At 36.5% G+C, this 12,235-nt stretch overlaps 1 protein-coding gene across 2 annotated transcripts in view; it reads right to left on the bottom strand.

Moving 5' to 3' along the window:
• Window positions 1–2,300: 2,300 nt before the first annotated feature.
• The window catches only part of CHRM2 (cholinergic receptor muscarinic 2), a 163,732-nt gene continuing 153,797 nt past the window's right edge, over window positions 2,301–12,235 (bottom strand). The window contains exon 2 of one of the 2 annotated variants that reach the window (XM_005205852.5): window positions 2,301–7,686. In XM_005205852.5, coding sequence (XP_005205909.1) covers window positions 6,243–7,640 — 1,398 coding nt within the window. In that variant the 5' untranslated portion in view covers window positions 7,641–7,686 and the 3' untranslated portion in view covers window positions 2,301–6,242. 2 annotated transcript variants of the gene reach the window in all.

Raw genomic sequence — 12,235 nt, 5'->3', positions numbered from 1 at the left:
TTCGCTGTTTTTATCTTTAAAGATTTGATATGTTAGTTTATCTTTATGTGAATATATCAATATTATTATTTTAAAACTCTGATGTTAAGATCATGGCAAAGTTTCTCAAGAGATAGAAAACATGAAGAATCTATTTATAAGTAGGCAATAGACTTTATGTCCAATAAAAACTTTCCTTCCATGTGGATAATGTTTTAAATGTAAATTTTTGCCATAAATAATGGCAAACTTTGCTAGTTATCATAATGCTTTGGTAAAACTTTTAATTAGACTCAAAAGTCAGTTGTTCTAAAAGTGCAGTCGTCATCAGGATCAGCTGGGAATTTATTAGAAACCCAGATTTGCATATCACACCTCAGAGGGCTCAACGATCTGCAGGTGATTCTATTGCAGGCTAAAGTTTGAGAACTGCTGACATGAGGCATAATATAATACAGCCCTAGTAAAGATACTCATACCATCACAAATGTTAAGTACCCGCTCTACATACAAGAGCAGTAAGAAAAGCAAGACTTACTGTGCTGAAGATAATTAAGGATAAAGTGAATCATAACTTTTTAATATATAAATCATCCAACTATTATCCAGATTTAAATCATCCACCTCAGCAATCCATAATAATTCTTTCTGGACACAAACACAATCTATTCACTAACACCAGACTTCCCTGGCAGTTCAGGGATTAAGATTCCATGCTCCCAATGTAGAGGGCATAGGTTTGATCCTTGGTCAGGGAACTAAGATCCTGTATACTAAATAGCATGGCCAAAAAAAGTGGATGAGCTATTCAGTAACACCATCTCTTATATTATAGTACTAACTTGAAAACAATACTCATTAAAAAAAATCCTTCAAGATGACTTTCAAACCTATCCACATTATCAGTAAATGTATAGTTTAAGTATTCAGATGAGCTTCTGGGGAAATGGTGCAAGTATCCTTTTGTCTTCATGGTTTCCCATGACTTACTGTGCGTGTGTGTGTTTAAGAAGTCAAAGAATAGACATTCTAGAATGTCACTACTTAATAAATATCTATCTATATTCTACAACTTACCACATTATGCTTCTTCCATTTTTGGCTGAAAAAGACATATATGCTATAAAGTGGAAGTTTCTTCATTATGATGGCAAGATGTTTTTCTCCTCTCAGTATTTTCAACCACCTAGTCAGGAAGAGCATTTGACAATTCATCAATACAGTATTCAATTCTAATTCTAAAAAGTTAAATGAGAATGTTTCACTGGAACAATAATAAGTTAATGAGAATTGATAGAAAACATCATTTTTCTTTTTTTCTAGAAATTATTTTGGTTTACATAAGAAACAGTAATTCACAAGGGTGGACACTGTGAGACAGAAGGTAAAATTTCAGAGTGGGTAGCCATCCAATAATGCCATGAAATTCAAAGAAAACTAGAGTTCAGTGAAAAATGTATTTCTCATTTTATGCCTTGGTATATAAAGGCTAATACGAATCTTTCAAATATTCAGTGTTTATGCTTTTTATATTAAAATACAAGTGCCTCTTGAGACTTCATGTCCACTAACTATCACTTAATGTCATAAAATTTGCTAAGTATGGACTCGTGCTAATGGACCAAAGAAAACGTTCTGTGGAATGTGGGTAGGTAGTTGAGTGGGCGCCAAGGGAAGGATGAGAATTGCTATGGAGAAGATGTAGGTCACTTAGAGAGAAACCATATGTTTTGTCATTTCTTAGAGACACTTTCAACATCATACTACATCACAACTTTTTGGCATTAATGTATGGAATGCTGTATTGCCCCCAGACTGAAATGAGTGGTTTGTAACAAACAATGCTTGTGCAATTCTTTCTTGTTTTTCAAAGTGTAAAACGTTTTGAAGGTCATCCTTTCCTCCCAGGATGATTATTTTTTATTTCACAAAAATCAGTTAATTTGGAGGAGAGCAAAGCTGTATGTCAATGAACTGGTTGCAATCTCATCAGGCAATCAGACGTGAGATCAACACAGCTGTTGGAACCAAAACAGCCAGGAAGATGATAGTTAGAGGACTCTCAGGAACACAGAGGCAAAAAGCATTGTTGTCATATGGGGTGACACCAGCACAGATTTATTAATATAGTCCTCCAAGAGATATTTAAAATAAGTGCTATGTTTTCAAAAGTTATAAAACAGTACAGTAGTAATATGGGTAGAGTTTGGTTGTTGTTTAATGTCTCCCTTCAAAAGCAAATACTACTTTCTGTTAAAATTAGGTGTATAAACTCTACCTTCGTCACTCTGAAGCCACAAACACCATATTACACGCTCAGATTTTGTGTATAATATATTTATTTGCATACAGAAATATGTATTTCTATTATACATTTTATTACTTTATTTATAGAATATGTATATTAAGCGTACAGCATATTCCAGGAAGATACATTAAATATGCACACAGTTCATGCTATAGCGTGCACCCTTTTAAGAGAAGCATATTTGAGAGGCAAGGTATTGTATATACATGCTGAAAATACACTTCGCACAATTCATCCAGCTTTGGGTGCTTCCCTAATCTATTTGCAACACCAGTGCTGTGGGTGCTGAAAGGGATACTATCAAACTGGGGGAAAGGCAACTACCAGTGAACTAGTAGGAGAAAATAAAAGTAGATTGCATTTCTAAGTATATGTTGCCATCATTTTGAACTCCCATCTCCCCCAATGTCATATCTTTAGGGTCAAAAAGCCATGAATGGACAAAGAGCCAGGAGTATGTGGAAACTCCAGCTTTAACATCCACCAAAAAGCATATCCTACATGACCTATTATATTGATGACTTTTTCCTACCACTTGGGGAGGTGGCGTTAAATTAATGATGAACTGGTAAAAAGGCAATCATTTCTTTTTTCAAGAAATGAACTGGCTTTTTCACATTCTTAAACTCTTCTTTTAAGACCACTCTGGGATATTTACATTATTGCTATGAGGAAAGAAGAAATTCTTGACAGATATTTACCTTTCCAGTGAAGACAAAGGAGATGAATCATGTTGTTTTTGAAAGAGGCTCTTAATGTTTTTGAGAGGAAAAACAGCAGCTCCGATAGAAAGTGACCATATTAATTGCAACCATTTTAATAGCCAGTTACTTCAATTAACTGGACTCCGTGCACTCCTAATTGGACATTAAAATGTTGGAAACAATGTGTTGTGTGCATGGTATGGTGATTTGTCCTGTGTTCCCAGTCTGTAAATTACAAATACACCAGATTCAACGGATAACAGTGTGTCTGGTATGTGGCTGGTGAAATTACTTTTTTCAAACAGATGAACAATTTGCATTGATGTCCTAATAGAGATACAGGATGATTTTTCCCACTTATATAAAGCAAGCTCTAGAATCCCTTAAAACAGGATTTCCCAACTTTGACTCTACTGGCATTTTGTACCAAAAAAATCCTTAGTTGTGGGGTCTATCCTGTGCATTGTAAGCTGTTCAGTAACATCCCCAGAGCCTAGTCACTAGATGCCAAGAGCCCTCCCTTGAGTTGTGACAACCAAAAACGTTTCCACACATTGTTAAATGTCCCCTGGGAGGCAAAATGGTCCCTGGCTGGGAGCCACTGAAATAAACAAATCCAGTAAATAGTTAATGCAAGCCTCTAGATACAGTCTCCACATCTTTCTAATCATCTACTATTTTCAGTATTCTTGTCACTTTTTCTGATTCCAGTTGACAAATCATCCATGATGTATCAGTCTATATTCAATTCCTTTCTTTAATTTTTGGTGATTTCTTTTTCAATAAGGTTGTGGTAGATATGGTGAAGATCAAGAACAGAAGAAAGAAAAGATGCAATGGCAACGGACAGTTAGAGGCAGTTTGATTCATGATGAGTTGGATTGTTAGAGCAGACAAAAAAAACCCCAAATCCAGAATCCTCAATCCTTGAATCCAAAGAGTTCAACCCAACTAAAGCTGAATCTCCATCATAACAGCACAAGTTAATATGTGAAATATTCAGCCAGTCAATTGTTTTGTATACAAGAAACCAAACAGCACATTTGCTTGATGTACTTTCCCCTCAATTGATGCATTTACTTGAAAAAACAAAAATAAATATGGATTTAAAATGTAAAAGTTTATATTAAGGTAGAAAAAAGATACCAGTATGAACTGACGCTGTATGTTTATAAATAGAAGATTTGGTTGGGAAGGATGACTGAAGTTATTGAAACAGAAAGTTATTTTTATAAAGGATAACTTATGTACAAAAATTATTGGCACTTTGCTTCTTACTAATTGTTCTTTTTTGTTGTTATTTGCTTTGTGCTTTTTTTTTTCAGCTCTCAAAATTGTTGAGATGCCATCAGTGAGGCAAGTCACACAAAAAAGTTCTAATTAAGGTGCTAAAGTCTAATAGTGACAAATTCATCATGCAACTCACATGGATACTACTGATCAAGATATCGTAGAGCTCATAAACCTAAAATGAAAAATATGAAATTTGAAATGGGTTTTATAAATTTAATTTCTATTGATTGGACCATCTTAGAAAATCTGATTGGAAGACTATAGGAAATACCGTAAGAAAAAATGTTGAGGGGTAAAAATAACTAAGCTTGAATCAGTATAGCTGTATATTTATTTGGGATCCCAATAAAAATGTCTGTCTTAGATGGACAAGGGTAATTGTTCCTGATATAACTTTTCTATGGTCTAGAATTTTTAAATGGTGAGAAGTGGTATAGGTACAATAAGAAACTCATACACAGGTTAATTGTTCCTGATACGATTTTTTTGTGGTCTAGAATTAAAAAAATGGTGAGAAGCAGCACAGGTGCAGCCACCTACTCTCAGGTTCTGTTGTGCTTGCTTGGCCTGTTTAGTTATCCATGACTTTTCTTCCATAAAGATTACTACTTCTATCAACAGAATTTTGAAGTTAAAAAACTTTAAGGGGAATTGACAATTTGAGGAATACAAAACGTGTGGTTTCAGTAAATGTTCTCTATTTTTTTTCCTTCTACAGGTCATAAGACAGTTACAAATCTCACTTGACTATAAATTTAATATCATCCTTTATCAAGCATTGAAGAGAAAGTCTTATTTTCTTGGGATTGACCCCAAAGTCAGTGGTATCATGTGAATAACTTAATCCTATTTAAGATTCCAGATGAATAAAGCAGCGTTTTATTTCTGCTTGCAAAGGCCAAGAGTTCATGTTTTACAAGTTAGTATGTCATACATAGGTCAGGCAGATCAGGTTGAAACAGGATGCCCTTTCAACCTTCTATTTTCTTATCTCAAAATTCACCTGGCCTCAGTAAACTTTCTCTTAAAAAAAAAAAATGAGCGTTGTTGAATTTGATGAAACCTCATTTTAAAAAATTGACTTTGGTTTCTCAAGCATGTTTATATATTAGGTAGGCTATTCTATTAAAATAAGGGGCTTATTTAGTATAAAACCAGATTGATGAAAATATTTCACATAAAGAATCATAAGTGAACTAAATCTTCACAGTTTTATACCCCCAAAGAATGCAAAAGACACAGTGGGCAGGGGTGAAATACGCTTTCTCCTGACTGTCTCTGCATTTAGTGAAAGTCCTGCAGATTTTGCACTTACACAGTGTAAAACATGGGAGTAAAAAATCCAATGCCATGTGACAAAAATAATGATGTAATCTAGCTAAGTTTTTGTTTGTTTGCTCTCTTTTTATGATGGGAAAGGGGAAAGATAAAAAAGATAAGCATTTATTATGTTGCAATTCTCCACATAAAATCATAACAAAAGAATAATATATGTTTAACACTCTGGAGGCCATTTCTATATCCGGTTTTGATCTTGTTTCTTCACCTCCCCATCGTATAATGGCTTAAGTCTCCAGGTTAGTTTGTAACTGTGGCCTTTCACTTGGGAACACAAAAATGAAAAAACACAGCGAGGTTATTATTCTTTTTGTGCAGAGATAAAATTATAGATTCAGAAGCCCTTCTTCAAGAGAGTACAAGAAAGCATAGGTCACTTCTTAAATCCACAATTTCAACATGTCTCCTTTATGGTCCAATTGTTCCTCATCTGACAGGGTTTCTAAGGTACAAGTTTCTCAAACTGGAGCATAGGCACCAAAGAGTGTCACTGCTGGGCTCCTCAATTGCACATTCCACGATAAGACTATAAAGTGCAATGGCAGAGATTTGAAAACTAGGAGCTCTTTTATTCTTTCACGAGGCTCCCCTTGACTATCTTTCTTCTCTACAAAGATGCTTTACCTCGTAGCGCCTATGTTCTTATAATGACACATGAGAAGGTGTTTAAAGGTCTTCTTGAAGGTGGCATTACAAAGTGCATAGCAGGCAGGGTTGATAGTGCTATTGATGTAACAGAGCCAATAACCAATTGTCCACACTGTGTTGGGGATGCAGGGTGCACAAAAGGTGTTAATGAGCACCATGACATTGTATGGGGCCCAAGTGATGATGAAAGCCAACAGAATAGCCAAGATCGTCCGGGTCACCTTCTTTTCCCGGGAAGGAGGAGGCTTCTTTTTGGCAGGCTGCTTAGTCATTTTCACAATCTTGCGAGCAACGATGTTCTGTTTTTCATCTCCATTCTGACCTGAAGAACCAACTAGCTCCACAGTGGTATTAGTTGGGGTACATTGGTCACCTTTTGGGGTCTTGGTGACAATTTTGATGCATGTTTGCTTTGAGTTCTCATCTTTGGAATGGCCCACAGAAGTGGAAACTGTGTTTTCGTCCTGGGTTATTTCATCATCTCTCATATTAGAGGCAACAGCACTGACTGAGGTGGAATCATTGGAGCTCTCTTTCTCCTCCCCCTGGACACAGTTTTCAGTTACAGCATCTCTAGGAGTTTTGCCATTCTGGATTTTGTTGTGCTCCAAGCCATCATCACTCCCAGGCATGTTGTTGTTGTTTGGCTTCACTATCCTTCCTTGAACCAGACTTGGAGAAACTGGATCTTGGTTGGCCACAGGCTCCTTCTTGTCCTTCTTGATCCTGCTCTTACTGGCCCGGGATATGTGCCAGTATAACACAGTCATGATGATCACAGGCAAATAGAAGGCTGCAATGGCCGTGCCAAAGGTGACAGCCGCATTGGAAAAAAACTGGATGTAGCATTCCCCATCCTCCACAGTTCTCACCCCTACGATGAACTGCCAGAAGAGAATGGCTGGAGCCCAGAGGATAAAGGAGAGGACCCAGGCAGCTGCGATCATCATACCTGCCATTTTTGTGGTCCGCTTGACGGGATAAGTGAGTGGTTTCGTGACGCAGAAGTATCTGTCGAAGCTGATGATGAGCAGATTCATTACTGAGGCATTGCTGACCACGTAGTCCAGGGCAAGCCAAAGGTCACACACCACAGGTCCCAAAGGCCAGTAGCCAATCACAGTGTAAAGGGTATACAAGTTCATGGAGAAAACACCAATGATGAGGTCAGCACAGGCCAAGCTGAACAAAAAGTAATTGTTGACGGTCTGGAGGTGGCGATTGACTTTAATGGAGACCATGACCAGGATGTTCCCAATAATGGTCACCAAACTGAGGGACCCAGCCACAAGGACAATAAAAACCACTTCAAATGTCTTATAAGGACTGGTCAGAGCCACATTGTTAGAGGAGTTTGTTGAGTTATTCATTTTGTGTTCTCTAATCAGTAGCCAAGTAGTCAAAAAACATTTAAACCTGTAGGGAAATAGAATAAAATTAACAAATACATAATATAAACACTGCTTTAAAATACATCAGTTTTCTCCGTTTTGAACCATATTTTTTACTCCAAAATCTTCCTTATTTCTCCTACGTGTTTATTGTGACTACCTACCTCAGTCCCTTGCATAAAAAGCAAAACTTTCAATGAAGGATTCAAAAGATCCTTTCAGGCTGGCAAAGTATTTGAAGTATGATAACATTTTGAATGTACTGTACTGTACTGTAAGTCACTTCAGTCATGTCCGACTCTGTGCGACCCCATAGACGGCAGCCCACTAAGCTCCCCCGTCCCTGGGATTCTCCAGGCAAGAACACTGGAGTGGGTTGCCGTTTCCTTCTCCAATGCATGAAAGTGAAAAGTGAAAGGGAAGTAGCTCAGTTGTGTCCGACTCTTAGCGACCCCATGGACTGCAGCCCACCAGGCGCCTCCGTCCATGGGATTTTCCAGGCAAGAGTACTGGAGTGGGGTACCATTGCCTTCTCCGATTTTGAATGTGTTCATATCTAAAACTGAATATCTGTCATAAGTGAATTTAACTGAGCATAAGATTGATGAATTGAACTAAATAGGCCAAAATTGTACATAAAACTTTCCAAAGCTCCAAGGGCTTTCTGGTATAGACATAAAGAATAATAAACCAATAGGAGGACAAGATTGTGGAGGAAGCATAAAACAGGCATTGAGTGTATGATTTTTATAGTCAATATTGAGTGTGTGGCTTTTTCCACCTGAGTGCTCTTTTTCATAATAATACTGATAATGATAATAATAAAGGAAAGATAATCATGATACTTTATTAGCCAACGCATTACCCCAGTGAGCATTATTTTTTCTGATCTTCATTTTACATTTGCAGTTAGTGTCCCATAGTTAGCATATTCTTTGTAGTTAGCAATATTCCATTTCCTAAAAAAAGAAGTTATTTATTAAATGTATACTGATACGATTATACCAATTTTTTGAATTTTTTTCAAATCAGTGCCAAGTCTATCACCTTATTGTTCTTTCAGGCAAATCCTTGATACAGTCAGGCTAGAATTTAGATTTGTTTGGCAGAACAGGAAACTGAAGCCTGGAAAGACTGAGTAATTTATACAAGGTCACATATTAGATAGAGATAAGACTATGAACCTTAGTTTGTTCAACCATTCACTCATTCACTCTGTCCTCACATTCCTATTAAGCAACTCTGGATTAAGCACTGTGCTATACTCTGGGTATTCCTTGATGATTAAGACAAGGTCCTTGCCTCTGAGAGGCATATGCTTTGGTGGCATGATGGGTTGGTAAAGAAGCAATTATTAAACTGGAGTGCACTTTCTGTTGCCCAACCCTATTGTGTTTAATAAACACACGTTCACCATTTTCAGATAATACTACTGAAGTCTGGGGACAATTGAGCAATCTTTCATAAGGGACACAGGAAAGAAAGTTGTTTATCAAATGAGCTATGACACATTTCTGGAGACACAACATCTGAAGGAAAAAGTAGCTCATGTTGACAAAATCAACAATCAGTTGTGTGGATCAGAAAGTAAGCATTATTGAAAAATTATTTGTTGTCATTTTGAGATTCAGAAATCTCCACTCAGGTCCCACTACTTAAAAATAAATATGGATGGCACAGTGGTGTTCCCTGAAACTCATGTAGAAAATCAAGCTAAGCTAAGCACCTTCATAGTACAAATAGCATCTAAACAATTGGATTATTCTTAGAAAGCAAGTTATCTTCAAGTATTTTTTTTTAAACAGTGACTTAGGAGGAGTTTGGCCTCAATAAATAAGACCCAGAACTCAGAGGCCATAAGAAAAATATATGTAAACATCATATAAATTACTTGAAATTTTTGCATGGAAGAGTAAAAATAAAAATTGGGAAACAATATTTGTAAAAGCACATGATTACAAAGTTACCTAATCTCCTTAATATAAAAAGCTGTGAAATGAAATAAGGAAAGATGAGAAGACTAACAGTCTAAAACATTGACATACAGTTAGATCAATGATAAATTAAATGTTAATATTTAATCATATGAAAAGATATTCAACCTCACAATTTAAAAATGCAAGCATGTTGTCATTAGGAGTTGGTTTAGTCATCCCTTGACCAACCATTCTAATGCTAAGTCATCATTCTAAGTCTCCTCCAAAATCAAAGACACCCAAATCAGTCACCCAAAGACAAATTAATATAGACTAAGAAAAAATGCAAACACAAATATGGGAAACCATTTCTTCATCTGCCTTTCTTAAAATTATTGGATGTTACTGGTTGGACTATTGGGGTAATTTCCTTGGAGGGAAACATATAATATCTCTGAAAATGTAAATACATGTATTAAAATTTTAAATGGAGAAACACTTGTCTCATGAATACTACATATAGGAATTTATATTTCAGCTATAGTTATAAAAATGTGCAAGAGGGCTACTCAAGGATGTCTATTTAGAAATATTATAGCAAAAAAAATACAACTAGAAACACTAAAAGAATTCATTGACAGAGGTCTCATCATAAATTTCTTAAGGAAGACATAAGGAATTTGAATTTAATCTCTAAGTCATGGAGAAACTTTGAAAAGTTTAACAAGGAAAATAGTTTTGATGGGATGGAACTTACCGCATTTTATTCCGAAATTCTCCATATTTTGCTTTACTCGTTTCTAGTGAATCCTATTACCATCAAGTTAAAAATCTGAGCCATCTCCTGGCCTCCTGCCTCCCCCGCACCTCTTGCAGCCATGACCTGTCAATTCTACCTCTTAAGTATCTTTTGCAATTGTACCTTGTTTGCATTTTCAGTCCCATTTCCTTATATTAGGTCCTACTTACTTGAATTCTTAAAATAATTAGGTCTTTGATAAAATTTATAGTCTTTCCCCCTTGCATCTTTCCAGAAGTATCTCAGAACCCCCCTAAATATCCCACATGTGTATGTGTGTGCTAAGTCCCTTCAGTCGTGTCTGACTCTTTGCGACGTTATGGACTGTAGCCCGCTAGGCTCCTCTGTCCATGGGATTCTCCAGGCAAGAATACTGGAGTGGGTTGCCATGCCCTCCTCCAGGTGATCTTCCCAATCCAGGGATCAAACCCACATCTCTTATGTCTCCTGTGTTGGCAGGCAGGTTATTTTTACCACTAGCACTACCTTTGAAGCCCTAAATATCCCACAGTAAAGGCAATTGCATGAGAAATTATCTAAACACAACATTGTATGTAACGTCTTCATGTCATTTTCCATCCTGGTCTCCTATCTTGAAAGCATCTCCCCCGCATCCCCTTATCTTTACGGCCTCACATTTCTCACGTGTCTGCCTCCTATTCAGCCTTCAGGCATCATCAACTCTATGAAACCCTTTTGATGGCTCTTGGACTATTAATAGTTGTGTTTTTCCCCATCTCTGCTTCCATATCATGCTTCATATCATTTTATTCTGTTGTTACTGTTATTCGCCTATTTGTCTAGAGCTATTTGAATGTCAAGTGGAAAGCTCAGTTGATTATATTCTTTAGACTTTACCCAACATCCTCATCAGTCTCTGCAAGGTCCTCATTTTAATTTTATCAATGTTTTCCTTCTTTTCATTTCTATTTCTCACATCCCATTTCTCCTTTTCTCCTTTAGAACTTGTTCAAAATTGTTCACGTTGCTTGTACTATTTCTTTGGCTAGATATGCAACTCTAGAAAATATACATTTCTCCCCTTATTATCTTAGTTTACTAAATGATACTGTGTTCTAGATGTTGTTTTGTTTCTTTTTATTTTTCACTCAATATCATGTTTTAATGTTGCTCCAGATATTTCAAATGGATTGCTCCTAATTCCATAGTAAGTAAATAATAGCATCTTTTCTTTTACATTTCTCTAATGATGGGCGTGCAGGTTGCAACCTCAAACTGCTTGAAATAGTGCTGAAATTAAAATTTTCCTATTGTGTCATGGACTTGAGTTGCAAATTTCACTATCATATAAGCCTAAGTTAGGGACCAAGGCACTGGACAAAGGAATGGGTATAAGCTTTCTTCTGACTAAGTCATATTATTCTCTTGGATAGCTGCAGGGGATCCTACTCTGACCAGGTAAGTTCCATTTCTTAATAAGCTTTAAGCAATTGTTATTATGCAGCGTCCTAATATTTGCCAATCCCAGAAAGCCAACATGTAGTTTGTTTGTTTGTTTTTCTCTTAATTTCTATTTCTCTGATTACTAGAAAGGCTGAGTACTTTGTTTCATACAGTTAGTAGCCTTTTGGGTTTCAATTTTTACAGATCCCTGTATATACCTTCGACCCTTACGGCACCGGCTGATACACCATCTAATTATTTTTCTTTGTCGCTAAGAAAACAGTGAATTCTGACTTCTGAGTCTTTGTAGCTCTACTATCCAACTCACTGCCTCAAACATAACTGGTGCTCAAAGTGTTTGTTGAATTAATATAGGATCAACAACTGTTATTGTTAATTCAACCCCTGTTTACCTAATCAGTGGAATTGTTTCAATAGCACTGCTTTTGGTCATT

The sequence above is a fragment of the Bos taurus genome, chromosome 4 (genome assembly GCF_002263795.3).
Source record: "Bos taurus isolate L1 Dominette 01449 registration number 42190680 breed Hereford chromosome 4, ARS-UCD2.0, whole genome shotgun sequence".
Classification (NCBI taxonomy): domain Eukaryota; kingdom Metazoa; phylum Chordata; class Mammalia; order Artiodactyla; family Bovidae; genus Bos; species Bos taurus.
Note: the sequence above shows the minus strand (reverse complement) of the source record. Positions and strands in the feature narration are given on the sequence as shown.